This window comes from Aethalodelphis obliquidens, unplaced genomic scaffold (assembly GCF_003676395.1).
Source record: "Aethalodelphis obliquidens isolate GAN/ISIS:26980383/991018 unplaced genomic scaffold, ASM367639v1 scaffold3, whole genome shotgun sequence".
NCBI classification, from domain to species: Eukaryota; Metazoa; Chordata; class Mammalia; order Artiodactyla; family Delphinidae; genus Aethalodelphis; species Aethalodelphis obliquidens.
In genome coordinates, this window is record NW_020837947.1 from 51,130,073 (window position 1) to 51,157,158 (window position 27,086).

Consider the following 27,086-nt stretch of genomic DNA (forward strand, 5'->3'; position numbering starts at 1 on the left):
ACTTTGGGTCTTGGAGAAGGAGGAAGCCTCAGAAAGTACAGGTCTGGTATGCAGATGATTAGCCACACACACTGGCCACTCATGGTTTAGACCCACATACCTGAGAGGAAGAGATGTTACGGACATACTAACTAGGTCCACATTTCAGTAATTAGCCCTCAGCCTGGCCCCTATCATTAAAAAAGAAAAAAAAAAAAAGCTTACTGCCTTCAGACAAATTTATATCTGTTTGCTCTGATCATCAGATCTAACTCACTTAAGCTATTCTGATGAAATGTTATATAAGGTTAAGATGATGGTACAAATATTAAGTACAAATATTATTAACATGCTATAATGACACAAACAAGTATTCACTTGTGTTAACCACTTTATGGGAATAATATTTAATATGTTCCTTTTTCTTAGCTAGCTTGTATCATTCACACATTCTTTCTTTCAGTGTGGTTCAAGTTCAGAGAAAATGGAGGCTTTGTTCCCATCAAAATCAAATCAGATTCACAGCCGGTGAAATCCACTCCTGGTGTTTTGCATTCAGAAGCATCACTATAAATGTTCCAGAGTCTAAGACCTCCACCATCTGCTCCATTAGGCACTGGATTTCAGTAGCACTACTTCATTTACTCCCCCCACCCCCCAAAAAAAGCTTAGAATATCCAAGCAACGGTTCAGCCTGAAGCTTCTCCTTGGAATAAGAATGATCAGGCATTCCCTTCCCCTCCAGTGAGCCCTGTACCTTCACGGTCTGTGCACAGGTTTGCACCTTTAGATTTGCATTTTATCAACCTTTGTCTGGTGAGGGATTTTTTTCCTTTTTAAACCATGGTATGTTTTTTTCTGACTTTGATAGTTGTGTGTTAAATTGAAGCCTTTATTCCACACAACCCCGTTCATCCAAAACATGGATCTTTTGCACATTGTTCTTCAAAGGGTCATTGAAGGCTCTACAAGGTCAATTTCAAAAGATGCTTCACTGGCTCACTTTTTGTGAAAGACCTTGACTACCATGTCCAGGGGTCCATAATTGATCTTCTACAAATCTAGGCTTTTTGTAGCCCTCTTTTAATCATAATAGATGATTTCCAAATCATGTGAACAGTATTTTAAACTGAGTAGATTGTAAGGGGTAACTAAAATGCTTTATCAAAGAATTTTCTTTGATAAAGCAAATCTCCCATATTCAGAGCCAGTTCCTTTCATTTAAATACATGGCAATATTCCCCTTAGAATATTTTTTTTTAAGGAAAGTAAAGTTTTATCTCAGAAGAGGAATAATTTTATTAAATGAGTTCCCAGAAGCTTAAGTATAATACTAACTACTAAAAGGGGGGTTTTGAAGGGGAAGAAGAGGTGGCGATAAATAAGCTCTCTACATATGGTTAATATCTTGGTAAAGTTAGATTCTATTTAATGATGTTTTAATTTTCTTTTATAAGAAAGAAAAATTGTCGGCAATAGCAACATAAATAGAGGCCACAGAAATAAGGGAGCAGGTAGAACATAACACAGAATTGTTGTGTATAGTTTTCTGTTTCTCCACAGTAACTGTCTGCTTTTTCTTTGAGGGTGTATATTTAACTTGGTAATTAAAATTAGCATATTTGTAGTAACTTTAATTTTTTATGACTTACTCATTCTACCAATTTCCCATTTTCTTTTGCTACTGAATTCTTGTCTGAATGTCTATATTATGTGTTTATCACTGTACTTCTGCAGGGACAGGCCATTAGATGAAGTATTCTGCAGTCATATGAAATTCAGAGCTGTTTTATAATTGCCAAGGGTAAAATTAGCAAAGTCAATTATTCTCCCTTTGGCTTTTCCCTGAAGATATTAGGGGTCTTCAAGGTAATTGCCTTAGGTAACACTTAGATTTTTAAATATCTCTAAGTATAGAAATTGGTATATTAATCCTCTGATAATTGTCTTCTTACTGTTATAGCTGTAGTCACGTACATGTGAATTAACAAGATTTTGAATTCAGTAGTGAGTTTAAAAATTAATGCTTGAGTTATCATTCATTTTCAATTTTCGGACCTAAGGGCAACTTTTTTTTTAGTACTTCACTACATAAAGACCCTGAACTAAGAGACCTCAGATGCCTCTTTTTAAGCTGTAAATTCCCTGACTCCATTGAAATAAATTGCTCTATGTTGTGTTCATGCAGAACATCACTGAATGCTGAAATGATGGGGTCATGCCAGAATCTAAAATTTTAGTGTTTGAGCATCAAGCTATCAATGAGACACACTGAATAACTGGGGAAAAATCATAACATGGAAAAGCACTATAATTTAGAAATCTGGCTGACCATTAGAGCTTTTCCCTCGTCTCTGTGTTTACTTGTAGACTGGATTTGTATTTTAAGATTAAGCCACAGTGTAAATAAGACTGTGCAGATTATTATTTGTCATCTATTTTTTAAAAAAAACATAGTGTTTTATATGTACAGTGATGACCCTAGTATCTAAAGAATTTAATTCACCATGTTATTTTTTTAATCTTTGTAGTGATTTTCATTTAATGGACCTATGATTATACATCTGTGAGTTAGTTAGTTCTGGGGTCTTGTCTAAACATCCCAGAACATTGTCATGATGTCACTCCTGGGAGCCATTCTATTAAGCATTAGTGATTTATATTTCTAAATAACCAGTGGCACAGATGTAGTCCTTGCATAACTGATGTATTCTCTTATGTTAACTTTGTTTTCCAAAAGGCATAAATATGTTGTTTACAAGGAATAATTTTGTTTGTATAAATATGCTCAATTTATGCATATAAATCTCCTTTTATACCATCTATATATTTTAATAAAGCAGCTGCTATTGGTTATTTGATGTTTTTCTTATCTGTTATATTGTTTACTTTCAAGTTCATGTTGAAAAGTGAAACCTAAAAACATACTATGTCATATGAAATTTAAGTTTTTCTCTGTCATATTCATTTAAAATAGACATTATTGTGACCTTGTGTGTTTACAGTCTTGTCATAAGTATTTTACCTGTGGAAATTATTGAATTAATTGCTTTCATCCTCTTTAGTTTGACACCCATGATTAATGTTCTTTTCTTCATATGACCCAGTCAAGGGTAGATTTTCATGACTAGAGTAAATATGTGCAGAACGTAAGTGGGGTGTCATATGTTGTAACGATAAAGGAAACTATCTCCATATCAGAGAAGTCAAAATACTATTATAAAATTACAATTTCAAAATCCCCAAAATAATTTTTCCAGCTTTTTTATCACATGCTAACATAGCCACATATTAAACGGACACTGTGTTTATATTCTGAGTCTGCTTCCTTGTATTTAAAGTGAAAGTGATAAATGTTTGAGATGTGTGCTAGAAATAAGAAGACAGGGACTTCCCTGGTGGTGCAGTGGTTAAGAGTATGCCTGCCAGTGCGGGGGACTTGGATTCAAGCCCTGGTCTGGGAAGATCCCACATGCCGTAGAGCAACAAAGCCTGTGTGCCACAACTACTGAGCCTGCACTCTAGAGCCCGCGAGCCACAACTACTGAGCCTGCGTGCCGCAACTATTGAAGCCCATGCGCCTAGAGCCCATGCCCTGTAACAAGGGAAGCCACTGCAATGAGAAGCCCGCACACCGCAATGAAGAGCAGCCCCCGCTCTCCGCAGCTAGAGAAAGCCCACACGCAGCAACGGAGACCCAACACAGCCTTAAATCAATCAATTTTTTAAAAAGGCAAAATATTATGTTCTTTTAAAATGTATTATCTCATTAAAACCTTGAACTTTACCCTTGTGGTGCCATAAAACAATGGAATGAAGTATCTTTTTGTCATAGGAAGGTCAAATGCCATCATGCAAAATGGACACTTCTCTGAGTGTCTGTGTCAAACCAGAAACCTGAAGACGAAAAAAAGAGCAAGAGAAGCATTTCTTCCATATGCCTGGCATTTAAAGAAACCCATTTTTTAAAAAGTCTGTGTACTGGGCTTCCCTGGTGGCGCAGTGGTTGAGAGTCCGCCTGCCGATGCGGGGTACACGGGTTCGTGCCCCCGTCTGGGAAGATCCCACATGCCGTGGAGCGGCTGGGCCCGTGAGCCATGGCCGCTGAGCCTGCGCGTCCGGAGCCTGTGCTCTGCAACGGGAGAGACCACAACAGTGAGAGGCCCGCGTACCGCAAAAAAAAAAAAAAAAAAAAAAGTCTGTGTTCTACAAAAATACACCCTCTGACATGGGTACAGTTGGACCACACACCGTGGTTGGCCACGAGAGGTAGAAACATACTGATTATGGCAATGTCATTGTATACTTCGGCAACCTCAATTTTTGTAAATCCCTTTTCCCACTTTCTAGAAGTAAAATTAATTAAACCAGCTTTTTTTTCCCCTCCAATTTCACTGACATAAATTGCTATTTCTCCAAAGCCAGAGAGAGAAAAAATGTATTTTCCAGCTTGAGTTATTCAGTACTCTTCTTTTGCCTTTCTAATGATTTTACTCAAGGAATTTCCTGAGTTCAGAGTTTACAAAGTACTAGGCAGATGAACAGCTGATTACTTCCTCTTCATCCTCAGCCACCTGACCCCAGTCTCTTCTCCAACCATCATTTCTTCACCCAGTAGACTGGTACACAGTGCCCCTTTCTTTGTCTCTTACTGTTCACAACTCAGTTCATTTCACCTTAGACAGTCTCCAAAATGTATACACATCCTCTTCAGCTGTTTTCCTCCAGATTTTCATTCTTCTTTTACCTGTTGTTTCAGAAAAATTGCCAAAAAAAAAAAATTTTTTTTTAAAGAAAAAAGAAAAATTGCCATCCACCATTTTGCCTTCTCTCTGCTTTTTTCAAGAGGAAAAATAAACCAAGAAACTTGGAGTTGAAGAACACAGAGTAAAGCTTGGTATACTCTTGTGTTAAGAAAAGGAAAATTATAATTAGAAATGAGATAGGCATAGGAAAGAACCAGTGTCTCTACCCTTATTCTCTTATTAAACCAAATTTCCCTGCAACCATCAACATTTAAAGATCATTTTAAAAATGTTTCCTATTTAGTTTTGTTTTCCAATTTTGTTTAGTTGCAAGTATTATAAGATTGTGGTTTTCAATCTTATTTTTAATTACAAGTATATGGTATTTCTAATATTATGGGCTAACTAAGCTTTTGTGGGCTTCCCTGGGAACCTAGCCATCATTTATAGCCTTTTATTTTAGGAAAATGTAGTATAAGCTCCAAAAAAATTTACTTATAGATGAAATTCCAAATGCAGTGCATTTGTAATCTGGTGCCTGCTATATTAAATTAAGACTGAATTTGAACACCATAAGCAAAAGAAAATTTAAGAGCGTCCAAAAGGATCCACGTGACTGCTTTTCATTACTTTTATTGATACAGCTTTGGTTTTAGCATTTCCATCATTTTCCTCTGAGTTGTAAATACTCAACGAAAAAATTCACTCTAAGCCAAAGTTGGCTTACAGGGCCTTAACCCAGGAGCAAATTTTATTTATTTAGCAATAGTGATTGGGGAAGAGCCCTTTTCTGGCAGCTAATGACCTACTGGAGGACTTGTGTGCCCAAGGCAAAGCTGAAGGCCATTAGCCCAGCAGGTCATTAACTGACAAATGCCTGACCCTGAGGTCATTTCTGATATTGTAAACTGTGAAAACATTAAAGTGGGTTTGTTAGAAAGTATGGCTATGCCAAGGAACTTTGTTTTTAAGAATTTTGGAAAATGCATTAAGTTGTTTGTTGTTATTCATGTGGCTTAATTGTCTTTGTTCTTTGTTCAGGTCAGTCAGATATCAGTAAACATCAAAACTATACTGTGTCTGTGTTCAATCTTTAGTTTTTAAAGGACAGTTTCTCTGTTTAGAATATCAGATTAACTACTTCATTACTAAGCAGCTACACTCTTGTGGATCACTTATGTTTTCATCATATGTTGAGCTTTATAGCACTTACCTATTTTATATTCCTCAGTGATGACATATAAAGCTACAAAGAGTCATGGAAATAGCCCTGAAGTAGAAGTCTGTAGACCTAGTTCCTATCCCTACCTTTTTTTTTTTTAATTCGCCATTTAACATTGGACAGCTCATTTTATCTCTTAGAATTCCAGTTGAGATCTTTTCCTCCATATTGTTTATCTAATGTGTTAATATTCCATTTTTGAAATGAAATTAGAAACTTCATAATGTAAAATATTTAATAGTTATTAAAATTACTACCAAACATTAAAAAAAAAAACACCTTATATTTTTGAGTATTTACTATGTAGCAGGCACTGTTGTGTTTTTTGCGTATTAACCCATTTAATCTCTCCTGAGACAGAGGAAAGGGTTAAATAATTTCCTCGTGGTAATAAATGGTAGAGCTGCTGCCTGAATCCAGGCAGTCCGGCTCTGAAATCCTCGTGCTTAACTAAAGTAGAAGACAAACCAACAAAGAACCATGATGCCTTTTTTGCCAGCAGTTTTGCAGTTACAGATACAGGAATTTATAATATCTTAAACAACTAGTGGTTTTTAAATATTGGAATAAACAATACAAACATCAATAGGGCTTTATAAAACATTTTAGAGAAATAACTACTAAGCAAAGGCAACTTGTTTTCTTAGTTTCCTCATCTATAAAATAAAGGCAGCATTATTTCCATCCCCTACCTCCTTGCCAGTGCCAATAGTCTACAGTTCTGAGTGTTGAAAGAAAGACTGTAAAGGTACAATATATAACCAGATTCTGACAAGGGCATTAAATATGAAGAGAAACAAAGAAATCAAGAAAAATTGTTAATGAAAATCAAAGATGAGGGCTTCCCTTGGGGGGAATTGGTTGAGAGTCCGCCTGCCGATGCAGGGGACACGGGTTCGTGCCCCGGTCCGGGAGGATCCCACATGCTGCGGAGCGGCTGGGTCGGTGAGCCATGGCCTCTGAGCCTGCGTGTCCGGAGGCTGTGCTCCGCAGCGGGAGAGGCCACAGCAGTGAGAGGCCCGCGTATCGCAAAAAAAAAAAAAAAATCAAAGGTGTAATAGAGAAGCCAAAATATTTTATAAATGTCAGAGATCTTAAGATTGACATGCATATTTCAGCAATCTAAAGTAATATCTGCCCCATAGCTGATTCACTTTGTTATAAAGCAGAAACTAACACACCATTGTAAAGCAATTACACTCCAGTAAAGATGTTTAAAAATAAATAAAGTAATACCCCAAATTAGTGAACTCATCTTTATGGCAGATTTGTGATGAGAAACTTAGGCTTTATTTTATCAATACTTTAAGCCATAAGGTGATATGCAGATGTAAATTTCTGAAAATAGTGTTTGGACAAAGTGGTAACTGTGCAAATTTATTTTTAAATAGTTAAGATTTATACAATGAATTCAAATATTAGAGGAGTACTGGTAATTCAACAAAAATTTTTGTGTGCATGTGCTAAGCATTAGAGATAACAGTTTGAAAGTCAATTGTATATCTTTATAGATTTGAGAATTTCAAACCCAAGGGTATCCATTATTTGATTCAAGGGACAATGCAGCTAGTGTCAAGTTTCTACTACCTAATTTTTTTAAAGGAGGGGAAAATGGATTATCTAATTTTCTAGAATGCAGTATTAGTAGGGCTAGTTATTTTTAGAATTTCATTGAATCACAGATTTTGAAGAGCTGCGAAGGTATTTGGAAGAAATACAATTTAGACAAGATGCATGGATTTTAATGCATATGAGTCATGCTTTTATTTCTGTGACTGCCTTTGAAGTGCCGACCTTGGGATGTCTGTAAATTACAAACATCTGCTTTTCAGTGTGGCAATTTGAAGAGGAACTGATTGTGCTGAAAGGTGAACTGTGTTACCCAAAGGACATGGTATCCCTGGAATTTGCAAGATGTATGTGTGAATTCCAGAAAAATCCTGAAATATTTAACTCTTCGGCCAATGTGGTCTAAACCAATTTGTTTTCATGAATCTAATAAGTTTGAAGCTAATAGTCAACATCAGTTAATGTAAACCAACAAGACTGATATGCACTCTAACAGCATATATCCCATAGTACCCAAGAATGATTCTGTTTTATCCTGCCTGTTTACACTCAGTTAATTTACATGTTTTTGTTATAAAGTGATAAAGAAGTTAACACCTTTACAAATATATTTCAGAATAACAGTGTTTAAACTGCATGGCGAAAATTTGAGGACTTTGTTTGCAATTCAGATGGCTGACCAAAGTATGAGCTATACGTGACGTATATCAGCATGATGTAAGATAATGGTTCAAACCACAGATCACATCCTATTTATTGGTGGGTGGTGAAATCGTTTTAGTAAATCACTGTCAACACTTTTTTTTTTAATGAAATGCAAAAGAAAATAAGAATAATGAAACTTTTGTTTTATAGAACTTTTCACTCATTTTTGTGCATATGCATGTATGCATATACTGTGTCATGATGTAAAATATAGTTCTTACTCTGGGTTACAATTTAAAAATTTTGAAAGCTGGTACTACTAAGCAGTGTTCTAGCCAGCAGCATCCTTTCAGTTGCATGAAATACTGTACTATGATGCTGGTGTTCTGAAGATTCACATTGTAAACGTCTCAAAAGTGGGATTAACTTTTCAGTAAAATCATACTTGGAAAGCCTTAGTTAACATCACTGAGAGGACCTCAAATGAAGAAGCAGTGAAAGCAAAATGTAGGTTATCGGCTACATGGGGAAAAGTGTACAGATCATTGAAATGGCAGACATGATTCTCTTCAGAGAAAGTCCAGTCAAAACATGGTGTAACAGTACCCTTAAGTAAAGAGCATATTAACGTGGACCATCCTGAGTCCAACAGACTTCATGTGCAGGAATTCTCATGTTGGAGAAGGTGGAAAATAAAGCAGCTGACTGCTGTATGATAATGACAGGCAGAATTGCTTTGTTTCATGACTAAGCGTGCAATCCTCAGCAACTATTTACAGTTTTTGTAGCAATGCAAGGTACTTGGCAGAACCATTTTTTAACCACTGGAAAGCATCTCCTTTTTCTTTATTTCTTCTGAAAAGTTTCATCTTGATGTCAGCATTTTAAATTATCTGCCACTTTTCAGGAACCTAATCATTGTTTAAATAAATAAATGATATTTTTCATTGTTAAGTGACAAATAAGGCCAAGAATCATGCACCGTCATTCAAAAAGTGAACAACTTTTTCGGATTACTTTTGTATTGCTAGTAAAAGGAATCCACATTTTTGGCAAATTGACCATTCCTTACAATTGTTATGAATAAAAAATGTGTGCAGCTGCACATTTAGGTGTTTCTGATCATGGGGCTTACTGTTGATAAAGCACAGATGCCTCTTACCTAGATATGCAAACTGAGGCCCAAAGAAGTGATGTGCTGGCCCAAGGTCATGCAGCTCATCTGTGTATTAATCCTCTAGGTGATCAAAGACAAATAAATGGCCTTTATATGGCCATCACTAGTCTCATTAGTACAGTGCCAGGTACATAGTAGGCTATCAGCGAATGTTTCTGAAATGAGTGCACCAGCCAATATAATGTTAAATTTCAACACTTCATACTCAAGCCATTTTCCTGAACTTGTGGACTATTTAAGTTTTATCAGCTGTGATTTTACTTTTCTGGAGTTCACTGAGTTTTCATGAACCATTTTGACAAATGTTACCAGTAGTTAGTTTATAAACCAATGTATCAGCTGTTCTAAATTAAAAATTAAGATTACCAATTTGCTTAGTTTTTGCTGCACCTGTCCTACTGGTAGTGCCATTTCTCTCTCTGCTCTTCGCCCTTAGCCAGAAAGAAGTTCCCAGCTCACTAGAACAGATTGCCATCCCTCCCACAAATAAGCACGGCCTTACATATTTGGCAGCATTGAAGAGGCTCCCTTCAAAAAGCTGAGTTAGAAGCTTCTTCCAGAACTCCTGTGAGTTAGTGGTATGTTTACTGCAACAGACCTTTCATCATTGTCTTCATTAAACCTGGTCCTTGTCTGGTAGGAAGGAGTGGAGAGAACCATTCTTTCACCGACTTCATCAGTGGCTTATTAAAGCCACTCATTTATATTAATCAGCATGCAGATTAGGGCTCATCTGGGTTGTGTGTGCCCAGGTGGTGGGTGAGTAGATTCACCCCTTATTTGGCCACTGCTTCTGCTCCCCGTGTTCTTCAGAGGTTGCTTCTCCAAGGAGGCTGCCAACCTGGAAGTTCTGGCTGGGTGCTGAGGACTCTACCTGGAACCAGATAGCGCTTAAACCCAGTTTGTAAATGATAAAGTGCTTTACAAATGTTAGATATTATTGGCCTCTATGGGAGAGCGCTACTCCTTTACCAGTCCTTCTCTATCTCACCTTGGTAATGTAGGTAAATCTTCCTTCTTTAAAAGCAACTCTCAAATACTTTGTGCTCCATTTGTATGAAGAGGAACGGAAGAGTGAAGCTAACCACTCTGGTTACCATTAGCAGGCTATTCAGCATCCTTTATCTATAAAAGTATTTTTCTGTAAAATATTTTCACTGACAATATAGTTTTTGTGGCTTAAAAAAAAAATCTTGACAATATCCCTTCAAATGCCAAAGCACTTTGAAAAGAACATATTTACACTAAATCTGTCTTTTGTTCCTCCCAAGATGTATATTAGAATTAATTTTCCCTCAAGGGTGTTTTACCTTTGCTACTGCTTCATGCGTTGCTATTTGTTCCTGGGGATTGGGGGGGGGGAGTGCAATAGATTCGTGTGTAATTAATGCCATCAGAACTGCAGATGCGTGCACACACATGACTGTTGCCTTTGCTAGCAGCTGTTAAGAGTACTAAAGACTGAGGGGCTGTGGGTTCATTTGCCTCCCAAATAGAGTGATGGATCACACGTTGTCCTTTCATTCCACGCTGTAGTAAAAAATGTCATTAAAGTAACCTTCCCAGTGCAAGTTTTTGAAAGACGATTATAAATCTGTAGTAGCCTCCACAGTTTTAGTATACCAAGCAAATTAAGTACATAGCAACCTTTTAAAAGTGAATTAAAATACAACTATACTACCTTATGACATCAACTCAGCTTATGCTGACTTGAGTTTCAGTTGGGCCACATTAGTTTATAATTAAAATTTTTCTAAAGATTTAGTTGCATTTTACTTTAAATTTAGTATAGGCCCTCCTTTGCTCAAACCGAAGTGGTCTGGTTTACTAGTGAAGCATGTACAACTCTGTTGAGTCTATTCCATCTGTCAAATGCTGACTGACAGTACTCCTGAATCACATTTATTGAGAAAGGCACAAGTTTTCTGCACAGAATGCTTATCACCACTTACAGATCTTATTTTTGCTAATCAAGAGACTATTGATTGCTATATTCCATAAATCAATTTGTGGACACAGCTTAGCTTGAAGCCTTTCTGAGACTGAAACAGGGTATGCTTCTTCCCATCCCAACCCCCTAGAAGTAGGTTTATTTTATCTGATTATGAAAGCAAGCTAATAAAAGGAGAGAAAATATAGTACATTATATACTAAGCAGTTATACATTTAAGCAATTCAGAAAAGTTGAAGAAAAAATTTTAATTAAAAACATCTAGAATCTTACCACTTACAGATTATCATTATTATCAATATTTTGCTGTTTCAGACTTTTTTCTCAGCATATATGAACACATAGATTGACCTCATTTTTGTTTTAAAAATACCTATCATGTTGTTCTGTTTTGTACCCAGCTTTCCTTTTTCGTTTCCTTAAGAATATGTTATAGACATCTTTGTATAGCAGTAAGTGAGGATGTCTTTTGGCCATTTGGTCATTACCACCTCCTACTTCTCTCAATTTCTAATTTTTAAGTTGAGAATTTTATTATAATTATAATATATAATTATATAATATAAAATTAATATATATTATATATTTATATATAATTAATTATATTATGTATAATTATATTAATATATAATTATAATTTTATTATATAATAATTACAACATCTTTTGTAAGGGTATGCATCACTTTAGTTTTTCAGTTTAAAAAAAATCACTGAATTTTAGTTACCCTTGCCAAAAGATAAAGAAGGAAGCAATTACATATTCCCTTGCAGTTGGTAAAATTTGTCCTGTAAATTAACCATTTAAGAAATTCATTCCATAGGTCAGTTATATTGGATCTGTAATTGTGCTAAGGTTCAGACAGATCTGAATACTACCTATTCCTTATCTTTGATGAGAGGGTAGTGATTAAAATGGGAGAGGTAACAGAGATTGTTTGCTTGAGAACAGCAATTTGATGTCCACTTCCTTTCCTATGCAACCTCCTCTCTGGTAGCCAAAAACGAGGTGGCACGAGAAACCAGCTCATAACACTGACATTGTGAATGGTTACGACTTCTGGCTCACTGAAATCTAAGGTGTTACTTAAAAGATTGGGAGATAGTGTATGACATTGCTGTATCGTTAAACACGACACAAATCAAAGAAAAAAGCATATTTGCATTTGCATGTACAGGTAAGCAATTCTGCTATTCTCACAACCTCCAGAAATGCAGAAATGAAGAAACATCTCCTATTTGATTACTCTCTAGGCAGGTAAACTAAACTTTATAATAGTGTTGGTGACAGTCATATAATCTGAAATAATGTTTCAGGATGCAGAAAGTCAGTGTTACAGAGACCTCTGATTTTGGTTAAAATAGTCTTTTCATGTGTTCTGTTGTTGAATTAAACCCCACTTTTTCTAGTAGAAAGTGTTTGCTTGCCCCCCTGGGCTTGGAAAAGAAGTCCTTGGTCTTTCTCTGGAGCACCAAAAAGTCTGGGACGGGGACTCTTAGTCTCAGACAGTCTGGCAGTTGAGCTCTAGATTCTCTTCTGGCTGACGTTATCCTTGCTACCGTTTTAGGTTGCTTGAACAAATCATTCCTCAGTAATCTGAGGGAAGGGAAGTGCTTTCTTTTTTTTTTTTTTTTTTAATTTATCTTTTGGCTACATTGGGTTTTTGTTGCTATACATGGACTTTTCTCTAGTTGCGGCAAGCAGGGGCTACTCTTCATTGCAGTGCGCGGGCCTCTCTCATTGCAGTGGCTTCTCTTATTGAGGAGCATGGGCTCTAGGTGCGCAGGCTTCATTAGTTGCAGCACACAGGCCCAGTAGTTGTGGCACGTGGGCCCTAGAGCATGCGGGCTTCAGTAGTTGTGGCATGCGGGCTCAGTAGTTGTGGCTCACAGGCTCTAGAGCGCAGGCTCAATAGTTGTGGCGCACGGGCTTAGTTGCTCCGCGGCATGTGGGATCTTCCTGGACCAGCGCTCAAACCCGTGTCCCCTGCATTGGCAGGTGGATTCTTAACCACTGAGCCACCAGGGAAGTCCCAGTAGGTGCCTTCTTGTATTTAAGTACAGTAGTTATCTAAACAGGTGAATGCCTGTGATAGTAAACCATGTGATGAAAAAAAAAGATGAGATCATTAAATGGTCTTGTTAACATATGTATGGGCTGTTAGCCCTGTGGTCTTCCTAGAAATATTTGCAATTTTAAAGGAGGATAATACTTAAACACATCTCTTTTTGGTATAATTTTAAAAGTAAACACTTAAGGCAGTGGAAAGATATTTAAGTGTGTGCTGGATAAGTCACTTTTGCCTGGGACATATTCAACTCCCCTAGGCTAGACTGCTTTTTATACTCTCTTGCCTTCCTGGACTTGTTAACCTAAGGAAGTCCAAAGCTTTTTCCTTGATGGTTGCTGTTGGCAGTGGAGGTGTATTCTGCTTAAGCAAGGATGGCCGTTTGGAAGTACAGGTCATTTATAAATTATAAACTTGTAAGTACAGATCTACATACATTTGCTAATTGCATTAACAGAAAAAGAATTGGAGAATAAAAAGGTTTTGTTGCTTCTTCCTGGTCTGGAATTTCAGGGAAATAAAGGAACACTCTGTTTATCCAAAACCAGATCCATTGTTAAAATTAGTGTCGGACTTTCTTTTTGTAAATCCCTCTTCACTTTACCAGTGCTGGTCTCAGACCTCAAACTGTTTCAAAACCATAACATTTCTTAGTGACTGATTGATCTGTATTATGTGTCCAGCCATCAGAGGGATCTTGGGATGTTGCTTGTGTAAACTGTAATCCAATCTGATGCTGTGCATTTAGTTACAGTCTTTCATAGACCTATTGGCAATACTCTATCCTCCTGGATTTGGGAATAGAGCTTATCTGATACCTTCAGGGGGGAAAAAATCCATTCATTTTTCTCTCTTTCCCCACTTAAATAACTCAACACATCTGGTAACACTGTAGGATCATTGTCCTCGCAGTTCCTCTGCAGCTCATATTGCTACAATATTTCTTAAGTATTTGGTTACCTAAAGGGCAATGCGATAAAAAAAAAAAAAAGACTTTGTATAGGTCTTACAAATTAACCCATCTGCAGAGCTAGAAAAAAATAATCCCTTTAATCAGCAAAATTTCCATATCGGCAGCCTTGTGTGTGTTGTGCAGGATGCATGTAAATATAAATTTGGAGATAAATGCTTATGTGTTAAAATTTTAAAGCATATCTTTCTAAAAATTCATGTCATTTGCCTCTAAGAAAATGTTTATTAAATCCAAGGTACCTGAGATTGAAGTATCTTGTTGTTTGGGTCTGTATCCTTTGGCTTAATAATGTCTTCAATTACAAGAATGATAAAAGCTGAAACAAAATCCTTTAATTCAGTCAAAACTGAGCTAAATTTTAGGAAGCAAAGAGTGGAAATCTGATACAGGACTGCATAACATAGGAAGTTAAGTATATAAGATACTAAGACTTCTTAAGAAGCGGGTAGGGTTGCCTTGAGGAATTCTTGTTTGAAATGGCTGCACTGAACATTATAATAAATACCACCGTTTTATCCTCTTGAATTAAGATGGTTTATGCAAACAACTCTAAATTGTACAGTAGTTCCAAAGAAACCATTTACTATTTTCTGCTTGTTTTACATTCTGGAACAAGTTCAAAGCTTTTGATTTTTTTTGATTTTTTTTAATAGCCTGGGCCTTGAAAATAATACAGGTTTGATGATACAATTTCAATATTACAGTTCTGTAAAAATTTTCAGTGTTTATGGTACATTTGACCCAGGGGCCCTACACCAAATATATCCACAGTGCATTTTTAGTACAACAGAATGAACACGTTAGAAAGGTTGCTTTTCTCTCTGTATTACGTATGAAAATTAGCATTGTGATGCCTCCCAGAATGGGGATATTGAAAAAGTATCCACCTGACAGAAATAAACATTCAGCAAATAAATTGGGTTAAGATTTCATTAGTTATCTGAGGGACTTCCCTGGTAGCGCAGTGGTTAAGAATCCGCCTGCCAATGCAGGGCACACGAGTTCGATCCCTGGTCCGGGAAGATCCCGTGGAGCAGCTAAGCCCATGTCCCACAACTACTGAGCCTGCACCCTAGAGCCCGCGTGCAACAACTACTGAAGCCCGCGCACCTAGAGCCCGTGCAACACAACAAGAGAAGCCACCACAATGAGAAGACCACGCACCACAACGAAGAGTAGCCCCCTTTAGCCACAACTAGAGAAAGCCCACGCGCAGCAATGGAGACCCAAAGCAGCCAAAAATAAATTAATTTAAAAAAAATTTTCATTAGTTATCTGAAATTTAAGCTTATGTTCAATATGGCTATTACTGGATTTTCACATATATTAAATGCCATGCTTACAAGATTTTTTTTTTTTTTTGCTTGAATTATGACCGGAAATATTGGATCACAGCTCTAATATCCAGGTGGGCAATGCCATTTGCCAGGATCTTTGCACATAACCCCATTTTTTTTTTTCTATCAAGGAGAATACTGCCTTGCTACTAAGCCTTGTGAAGCATTCTGAGGTAAAAATAGGAATACATTTTTTTAATTGTCTCTTTTGATTTTTTTCTTGTTTTTTAGGTTGTGGAACTTTTAGCAAGTGCTCTTATGGATTTGGTACAAGGAGTATACCATGAAAATTCTACTTCAGCAAAGGTAAAGATTTGGTAGTCATTATAAAATGTTAGGTTAAAAACCCTCGTGGCAAAAGTAGAATTGACAAGCAAAAGTATCATTCTTGTTTTGTGTTTAAATTGTTCGTGACATTTTTTTAGATTAGTGTTTTGGCTACAAATTCATGGTCATATGCTTTGCACATAGCAGATTTAGCCAATTAAAACAACCTCTTATCCTCTGGCTGGATTCAAAGTCTGTTCAATCTGCAGCAGCCCAGAAGACACCAGGATGCTTCTGGCTGGTAGGTAGCACTGTCAAAAAGGCAGGCAGGCTGGAGGAGCAGCTCACGCTGAGGTGGCTGGACCCAGCCTTTCCTCAGAAGAAGGGGCTTTCCATGTCCCAAAAGAGTGGACATGGTCCCAGGAAGGTGACTGTTGGGGGCATGAGGGAGGAATGTCTTTTATATCCAAGAACCAGAATTTACTGCATTATTAAATTCTCTGTGATAAGACGTAAGATGATTGCACAGTTGGATTATTTTGATTAATTTTATAGATCTAGAATTAAGGATTTTTGACTCATTTAGCAGGACATCTCAAAAAGGGTTACGTTTTATTTCCTTAAAATGCAGTTATTTCATTTCAGCAGGATATTGAATGTGAAGCAATTGCTTCATTGACCACCACCATCAGTTAACATGTTATAAAATATTATAAGGGACTCCTATATAAGTGTTTCATTCTAACTTCTTAAGCTTCTGCATTAGCAAGATTTCACTCACTGCAAATTAGAAAAAAAATATGCATGTATGCACATCTTAAGCTTTTTGACATTTCCATGTGAAAAAAGAAAGACAAATTTTACTCGAAGTGAAACATAGGGCATGAGCAACTTGGATATGAAATTTAAAATTTAAAAGTATAACCCAGGGATTCTGGATGGTTCAGAGAGTGGTTAGTGAAATATGAAGAATTATACCTTGAATATCTGCTATCATTTGGTTCAGGGAACCATAGTTCCTGGCAGGCATATCAAACTTCACCTAAGCAGCATAGTGCTGTGTGGGGACCTGGCAGGGTATATGACCACAGTAGACCCCCTTTCCTGTGTTTTTCAAAAACATACCATAGGGCTTCCCTGGTGGCACAGTGGTTGAGAGTCCGCCTGCCGATGCAGGGGACACGGGTTCGTGCCCCGGTCCGGGAAGATCCCACATGCAGCGGAGCAGCTGGCCTCGTGAGCCATGGCCGCTGAGCCTGCGCGTCCGGAGCCTGTGCTCCGCAACGGGAGAGGCCACAACAGTGAGAGGCCCGCGTACCGCAAAAAAACAAACAAAACAAAACAAAACAAAAACATACCATAGTTCTCTACCATGGCTGAAGGTTAATAGGAGATTGTAAAATGGAGGACTCCTGGTCTAGTTCCACTTATAAAAAGACCCCTTGTATATAGTATATAGTATGATGAAGACGATGGTAGGTAAGCAAATAACACTGTGGTAAGTAATTCACCTGTTTCTTCCTTAAAGTCTTCACAGTAATCCTGCTAGCAGAGACTGCTGCTCTCCCCATTTTACATCTGTGAAAACTGAGGCTTAGAAAAGATTAATGTGCCCATAGTCATACAACTTGTTAGTTGAGATTGAACTTCAGACCTCAGGCTCTTAACCTCTCATTCACTGCCTCTGTAACCTTAATGAAACCTGATTTGCTAGCATGCCTCTGCCATACCTGAGATCCTACCATATATGATGATTACAGTGACCTCTTCTGGCAGCTGAAGCATTGTTTTCCCCCCGGGATATTTCTGAGGTGTTCAATTTAGTTCCATATAAGATATTAATGTTTTATAGTTAAATATCTGTTAAGTTTTAAGTGAAGGTGTTATTGTTGATTTTAAGGTTCTTGACTTATTCACTCTTATCATTTGTCCACTATAATTACTCCAGTTTATTAATAATTTTGTGAACATTTGTTAAGTACTTTTTATATTTCAAGCAGACCTACTAGCAACAACAATAAAAATGCTTAGCACTTCACAGTTTGCTTATACTTTCTACATAATCACCTATGAAAAGGGTGACATTTGTTGGTACCCATTTTATAGAGGAAAAGCCTAAAATTCAGAGATGACAAATGCCAAGAAAGCATAGTGTCTGGAAATTGTTAATGCATGTTTGACAGTGACATGATCTGAACCCAGGTTTTTTGACTCCAAGTCCTATATAATCTCTTTCTTCCTGGGAAAGAGAAGAGAGGCAGCAGCAGAGTCTTTGAAGGACTGTTGATCATACATGAACCATCACTTAGCAAGCACCAGTTGCTGACTTTGATTATCTAATTTAAGTTTTACTCAAAAGACTCTAGCAATGCTTTGTCATCTGCCCTCTTTCCCCACCACCTTCCCAAACACAGTCCTTTCAAACACTTGAGAACTTTTTTAAGCAGTTACATTTCTGAATATAGCCAAACCATTTAAAGAGCTGTTCTTTTTTTATAACGGAAACAAAAATGCATAGTTGAACTGAAGCAGTGGGAGTGCTTCTTGATGCCTTCATTTGCTCTTTAGGTCCAATTTAGGTTAACCACATTTCCCTTCCTAACCAGAAAAATTCTGAGCTTTTTTTTTCCCCTTCTGCGTGTGCTTGCCATTACAGTGGCTGTTCAGAATCTGGTTTTTCTAACTTGGCCCAGGAATCATTTCAGAGACAGAGAGAGCACTGCCCCCCACATGGAGTGCCTTCAAGGTTTTCATGTTCTGACAAGATTGGGAAGCAGCCACAAGTGGAGGTCATGTGGGAAGTGAGTTGCACAACCTCCGTAGCCTGGGGCCAATTCAGTACACAAAAGAATTGCTTTGTGATTTAAAATAAGCTGCAAACCATTTCATCTCTCCAGGGATAAGAGGATACAATAGTGGTCTGTTTTCTATATGGCTACTTACTACAGTGATGGAGAAGCTGGGTAGTATAAAAATAGCTTTCTGTGGAGTAGTATCTCTGTGACTAGGGTAGATGCATTAAAGCAAATGGAGGGGAATCGTAACTGAATATGTTAGAAATCACCTTCTCTAGAAGTTTGTAATTACCTAATCCTCCTTAAAACTATGAAAATGTATGTGACTTATGTTAGTAATACTTAACAGATTGTACGTAAATTGGGATTCAGTGTTATTTAGGAAATTCATCCTTGTTCTGTCCATTGAAAAATAACATTTTTATTTTTGCATTTGCTAGTTTGCGAACCATTTCTTCCTTGAAATAAAAATTAGCCATTGTGCTTTCTTTAGTGTTTATATCTCCCTTCACTTTACCTGCTTTTTCTTTTTTTGTTAGCTAATTGAAGAAAGAAGCACATCAGATAGAAAAAATGCACTTTAAATGGTCGTTTGCCATCCTAAGAGTTCCCTAGTCATTGTATTCATATTACTGTGCACACTAAATATTTTACATTTTAGCAAAATTTGCTTTGAATCCATAGGCCATTATATCTAAAATCTTTTTTTTTTTTTTTTTTTGCTGTACGCGGGCCTCTCACTGTTGTGGCCTCTCCTGTTGCGGAGCACAGGCTCCAGACGCGCAGGCCCAGCGACCATGGCTCACGGGCCCAGCGCTCCACGGCATGTGGGATCTTCCCGGACCGGGGCACGAACCCGCGTCCCCTGCATCGGCAGGCCGACTCTCAACCACTGTGCCACCAGGGAAGCCCTATCTAAAATCTTTTTAACACAATTATCTTATTATTATAACTTGTTTTCTAATTAGAAAAGTAAATACATGTTCATTAAATAAAAATTGAAAGTACAGAAAAGGTCAAGAGGAAAATAAAAATTATTTTATATAAGCCATCCCCCAGAAATGAATCACGATTACATTCTAGTGTATTTCCTTCTAGAGTTCATTCTATATTTCTCCCATTTTTGAGTTATTATTGTACATATAATTTTTCATCCTGATTTACTCTCCAGGATAGTCATTTTTGTTATTAAAAGTCTTCAAAAATATTTAATAGCTGTTTAATATTTCTTCATACTACTGTACTATAATTTACTGAACCAGTCCACAGTTTTTGGACACTTGTGGTTTTTTTTTTTTTAACTAATTTAAACAATATTGTGATGAACATTTTAGTGTACATAACTTTGCTCTATTTCATACTATTTGCTGAAAAAGAAAAATCTGAAAGTGAGATCCTTGAATTAAAAAAGTAAGAATATTTTCAATATATCCCTATGCAGAAAAGGACTACTGTCCTTAGAAAAACTGCTTGTAAGGTTGGCCTTGGATTTTAGGGATGTTTCCACCGTTCTCTAACTGATAAGGGCAGTTCACTGTACCTAAATTGTCTCTGCAAACAATGTTATTTATACTGATCACCTGCTTTCTTTCTGGGAGTCTGGAATTTCAGTACATCCTAGGCAGTGGTTGCCTACATCACCAATTCCAACAAAAACTCTGAAAACTGAGTCTCCAGTGAATATCCCTGCTAGACAGCATTTCACATATGTTCTCGTACATGTTAATTCTTGGAGGAATTAATCACAACCTGTGTGACTCCACTGGTAGAGGAAGGATTCTTAGAAGCTTACACCTGGTTTCCTCCAGACTTCATCTCTGCACCTTTTTCCTTTGCTGGTTTTACTTTGTATCCTTTTGCTGTAGTAAACTACACCTGTGAGTTCAACTATATGCTAAGTCCTGTGTATCCTCCTCACAAACCATCAAACCTGGGGGTGATCTTGGGGATCCCAACACACTCTTTTTCTGATATTTTATTGTTTATTTCCCATCCATTCCTGCTCCCTCCTTAGGAATCTAATCAAGGTCCTCTGTAAGGCATGTGTCTTCAACCCATGTTGGTGTTGAGATGGATAACAGCAGACTTCTTCCCTATTTTCAGAGGTTCTGCTCATGTTAGCTTGGTCCCAGTCTCAGGAAAGTGAGAGGGTTTTAAAGAGAATCCAGTTGTCTTGGAAAAGAACTGATTTTAACAGAGTCACTGAAATTGTAAAGATCCGTTCTATTTTTTTCTAAACACATTATATTTCCAGTAGATTATTCTCTTATGAGGAATACCATTGTTTTTGTGGGGCAAGATAACTTCTATCCACTTATTTGTTTTATCTTTTTCTTTTTTAAAGATTTTTTTGATGTGGACCTTTTTTTTTAATATAAATTTATTTATTTATTTATTTATTGGTTATTTATGGCAGCACTGGGTCTTCGTTGCTGTGCACGGGATTTCTCTAGTTGCAGCGAGCAGGGGCTACTCTTCATTGCGGTGTGCGGGCTTCTCATTGTGGTCGCTTTTCGTTGCGGAGCACAGGCTCTAGGCGCGTGGGCTCAGTAGTTGTGGCACACGGGCTTTGTTGCTCCACGGCATGTGGGATCTTCCTGGACCAGGGATTGAACCCATGTCCCCTGCATTGGCAGGGGGATTCTTAACCACTGCACCACCAGGAAAGTCTCTATGTGGACCATTTTTAAAGTCTTTATTGAATTTGTCACAATATTGCTTCTGTCTCATGTTTTGGTTTTTTGGCCGTGAGGCATATATGATCATAGCTCCCTGACCAGGGATTGAACCTGCACCCCCTGCACTGGAAGGCAAAGTCTTAACCACTGGACATCCACGGGAAGTCCCTGTTTTATCTTTATGTTTATCTTTTCTTTTTGGCTCTCATGCAGCTTTCAAGTAAAACAAAAATAAGATAATTCAGTCCACTAGGAAGTTATGGATTATGTCCTATCTGCAAAACACTATGCCACCATCTAAAATATAATAAAAAATGAGCAAGCTGAGTTTTTCCCATTGAGAAATATAACAGGAGGGACTTGTGAACAAAAATTACATCTGGCTGGGAAAATCAGAAAAGATATTATGGAGAATGTGATATTTGAGACAGACATTTAAGGATAGGAAGGATGTCTACTGATGGCATCCTTGAGGAGAAGGATGGCATTTCAAGCAGAAGAAACAGCATGATCAAAAGTAGGGAAGCATACGTAAGATCAGGGCTTTCTCCATGTTAGAATAAAGGAATAGTGAGAAGACTGGAAAAGTAGGTTTTGTCATATGCAAGAAGACTCATAATGCTGGAATGTAGAGCTAATATCCTTTTTAGTAATTGAGATAAGAGAGAGAATGAAGGTTTTTAAACACAGTAATTACACGATCATATTAACCTTCGGGGAAGTTAATTCAGCGTGGCTTACAGGAGATTGGAGGGAAATGAGAACAGTTAGAAAGCCAAAATAATGATGAAGGTCAGAGGTGCTCTTCTCCCACTTCGATGTGGTTGGCCCCTTCTTGATATTCATATCTCTACATTGGTATCATCTTCTCAGAGAGATGACCCACCCCCAATCTAAAGCAGCCACCCTACTTATTAATTCTCTTTATCTTAATCACAATAGCCACCATCTGATGTTTTTCTTATTGTTTACTTTCAGTCTCCTCCTACAAGAATATAAACTCCATGGGAGGAAGGATTTTGTTTACCATAGTAATCCCAATATCAGCACGGTGCCTAGCACATTAGTAGTAGCCCAAAAATATTTGTTAAATTAATGATATAGAAAGGCCTAGAGTGCTTGGAATGGAAGATTTTTCTCACTTTTCTGACAGCTTTATTGATGTAAGTCAGCTGCAAATATTTAAAGTACACTATCTGATATGTTTTGATATATGTGTGTACCAGTAAAGCTATCATCACAATCAAGATAATAAATATATACATCACTCCTTGCTGCAAAAGCAGTGGATCCCCCAAACTCAGTGTTCGTTAGCTGTAATATAAGTCCACTGAAGGCATAGCATCCGTCTGAGCCCATTGCATTGCCGCTGCAGGATTTGGGGTAAAGGGTAACCAACACAAATATGCTAATGCACATGATTCTTCCCATGCCATAAATAATAAAGTCCTTTATCTCTGAACCAGGAGTCTTCTGTTAGCATCCACAAAACAGCAAAACAGTAACAGACTAACTCACTAGGTTGTATGTATGTAGGATAAAAGCAAATCCCAGATCCAACAACTAGACCCTCCAGTATAATGTTGAAGTGGTGAGAATGGACATCCTTGCTTTCCTCCTGATGCTAGGAAGAAAACATTCAATATTTGACCACTATTAAGTATGATGTTAGCTGCAGGTTTTGGTTTTGGTTTTGGTTTTGGTTTTGGTTTTGATAGAGGCTCCTGATTAGTGAATATGTTCCCTTATATTCTTAATTTCCTGAGGGTTTTTTACCAGAAATTAATGTTAGGTTTTGACCATTTTTATTTCTGGAGCTACTGAGGTGATCATATATATATATATATATATTTTTTTTTTTTTAGTTTTCTTCTCTTTTGAGATTTTCTTTTTTAGTCTGTTAATATGGTGACTTAATTGATTGATTTTCAAATGTTAAATCAGCCTTGGATTCCTGGAATAAACCTCACTTGATCATGATGCAGTCACCCTTTTCTATATTGTTGGATTTGATACTCTAAAATTTTGTTAATGTTTACATTTTTATTCGTCAGGAATAAGGTGTGTTATTTTCAGTTCTTTGTAATGTCTTTGTCTTTTGTCAATATCAAGATAATGCTGGCCTCAAAATGAATTGGGAAGTATTTCCTCTTTGATTTTTTGAAAGATTTTGTGTAGAATTAGTACTGTTTCTTCCTTACAAATTTGATAGAATTCACTAATGAAACCATCTGAATCTTTCTTTATGGGAAAGTTTTTTTGTTTTTTTTTTCCTACTACAAATTTAGTTGCTTAAAAGTATCATACTATTTAGGTTATGTATTTCTTCGTGAGTAGATTTTGGTAGTTTGTTCGCTGCATTGAAACACTATTTAATTTAAGTTGTCAAATTTATTGGCCTAAAGTTCTTCATTTTATTCCCATATTATCCTTTTAATATCTGTAGAATTTGCAGTAATGTCACTTCTCTCATTTCTGATACTGGTAATTTGTATCTTCTCTCTAATTTTCCTAGAGGCTTAACAATATTATTGATTTCAGAGCACCAGCTTTTGGCTTCATTGACTTTATTTTTTCTCCTTTCTTTTACATTGATTTTTCACTCTGATTTTTACAATCTCTTTTCTTTTGATTGCTTTGGTTTTATTTCCTCTTCTATTTTTATTCTTTTAAGCTGAAATCATGTATTTGAACTCTGATTTCTTTTCTAATATGGTATTTAGTGCAATGAATTTCCATCTAAGTGCTACTTTAGTGGCATCCCACAAATTTCCATTATGTTCTTTTTCATTTCCATTCAGTTCAAGCCACTTACTAATTTCTCTTTTCCTTAGACTCATGGATTATTTTACAGTTTGTCATTTAGTTTCCAAATATTTGGGGATTTTACAGATGTCTTTCTGTTATTGATTTATAATACCATTGTGACTAGGGAACTTTTTTTTTTTTTTTTTTTTGTGGTACGCAGGCCTCTCACTGTTGTGGCCTCTCCCGTTGCGGAGCACAGGCTCCAGACACGCAGGCTTAGCGGCCATGGCTCATGGGCCTAGCCACTCCTCGGCATGTGGGATCTTCCTGGACTGGGGCACGAACCTGTGTCTCCTGCATCGGCAGGCGGACTCTCAACCACTGCGCCACCAGGGAAGCCCCGGGAACATTTTATATGGTTTGAATTATTTTAAATTTATTGAGAGTTGTTTTATGGCCCAGACATGAACTATCCCAGTAAATGTTTTATATTCACTTAAAAAGAATATGTAGATGACATGATACTATACATAGAGAATCCTAAAGATGCCAACAGAAAACTACTTGAGCTAATCAATGAATTTGGTAAAGTAGCAGTATACAAAATTAATGGACAGAAATCTCTTGCATTCCTATACACTAATGAAGAAAAATCTAAAAGTGAAATTAAGAAAACACTCCCATTTACCATTGCAACAAAAAGGATAAAATATCTAGGAATAAACCTACCTAAGGAGACAAAAGACCTGTATGCAGAAAATTATAAGACACTGATGAAAGAAATTAAAGATGATACAAATAGATGGAGAGATATACCATGTTCTTGGATTGGAAGAATCAACATTGTGAAAATGACTATACCACCCAAAGCAATCTACAGATTCAATGCAATCCCTTTCAAACTACCACTGGCATTTTTCACAGAACTAGAAAAAAATATTTCACAATTTGTATGGAAACACAAAAGACCCTGAATAGCCAAAGCAATCTTGAGAAAGAAAAACGGAGCTGGAGGAATCAGACTCCCTGACTTCAAACTATACTACAAAGCTACAGTAATCAAGACGGTACGGTACTGGCACAAAAACAAAAATATAGATCAATGGAACAGGACAGAAAGCCCAGAGATAAACCCACACACATATGGTCACCTTATCTTTGATAAAGGAGGCAAGAATATACAGTGGAGAAAAGACAGCCTCTTCAGTAAGTGGTGCTGGGAAAACTGGACAGCTACATGTAAAATAATGAAATCAGAACACTCCCTAACACCATACACAAAAATAAACTCAAAATGGATTAAAGACCTAAATGTAAGGGAAGATACTATACAACTCTTAGAGGAAAACATGGGGAGAACACTGTATGACATAAATCACAGCAAGATCCTTTTTGACCCACCTCCTAGAGAAATGGAAATAAAAACAAAAATAAACAAATGGGACCTAAAGAAACTTCAAAGCTTTTGCACAGCAAAGGAAACCATAAACAAGACTAAAAGACAGCCCTCAGAATGGGAGAAAATATTTGCAAATGAAGCAACTGACAAAGGATTAATCTCCAAAATTTACAAGCAGTTCATGCAGCTCAATATCAAAAAAACAAACAAGCCAATCCAAAAATGGGCAGAAGACCTAAATATACGTTTCTCCAAAGAAGATATACAGATTGTCAACAAACACATGAAAGAGTGCTCAACATCATTAATGATTAGAGAAATGCAATTCAAAAGTACAATGAGATATCATCTCACACCAGTCAGAATGGCCATCATCAAAAAATCTACAAACAGTAAATGCTGGAGAGGGTGTGGAGAAAAGGGAACCCTCTTGCACTGTTGGTGGGAATGTAAATTGATACAGCCACTATGGAGAAGAGTATGGAGTTTCCTTAAAAAACTAAAAATAGAACTGCCATATGACCCAGCAATCCCACTACTGGGCATTATACTCTGAGAAAACCATAATTCAAAAAGAGTCATGTACCACAATGTTCATTGCAGCTCTGTTTACAATAGCCAGGACATGGAAGCAACCTAAGTGTCCATCAACAGATTAATGGATAAAGAAGATGTGACACATACATACAATGGAATATTACTCAGCCATAAAAAGAAATGAAATTGAGCTATTTGTAGTGAGGTGGATGGACCTAGAGTCTGTCATACAGAGTGAAGTAAGTCAGAAAGAGAAAAACAAATACCTTATGCTAACACATATATATAGAATCTAAAAAAAAAAAGTCATGAAGAACCTAGGGGCAAGACAGGAATAAAGACACAGACCTACTAGAGAATGGACTTGAGGATATGGGGAGAGGGAAGTGTAAGCTGGGACAGAGTGAGAGAGTGGCATGGACATATATACACTACCAAATGTAAAATAGATAGCTAGTGGGAAGCAGCGGCATAGCACAGAGAGATCGGCTCGGTGCTTTGTGACCACCTAGAGGGGTGGGATAGGGAGGGTGGGAGGGAGGGAGACACAAGAGGGTAGGGCTATGGGGATATATGTATCTGTATAACTGATTCACTTTTATATAAAGCAGAAACTAATACACCATTGTAAAGCAATTTTACTCCAATAAAGATGTTAGAAAAAAAAGAATATGTATTCTGCTATTATTTCTTAGAGTGTTCTATAAATACCAATTAAGTCAATTTGATAGTATCATTAAAGTCTTTTATATTTGTTATTATTTTCATTCTGCTTATTCTGTCAGTTACTGACAGAAAAGTGTTAAAGTCTCTGACTGTGACTGTGGATTTTTCTATTACTTCCTGCAGTTCTAATTTTTCCTTCATGTATCTTGAAGCTTTGCTTTAGGTACATTAACCTTTAGGATTAATATATTATTTTTAGGATCATTATGTTATCTTGATGATTCATCCCTTTATTGTTAACTGACCTTTGTAATCTCTGGTAATATTCTTT

The 27,086-nt window shown here is 37.0% G+C and overlaps 1 protein-coding gene across 2 annotated transcripts in view; it reads left to right on the forward strand.

Moving 5' to 3' along the window:
• Positions 1 to 27,086, forward strand: part of PDSS2 (decaprenyl diphosphate synthase subunit 2) — a 257,101-nt gene that overhangs the window by 155,299 nt on the left and 74,716 nt on the right. For both annotated transcript variants that reach the window (XM_027089390.1, XM_027089396.1), the window contains one exon: positions 15,897 to 15,971. In XM_027089390.1, the coding sequence (XP_026945191.1) occupies positions 15,897 to 15,971 (75 nt within the window). The remainder of the gene's footprint in view (positions 1 to 15,896; positions 15,972 to 27,086) is intronic.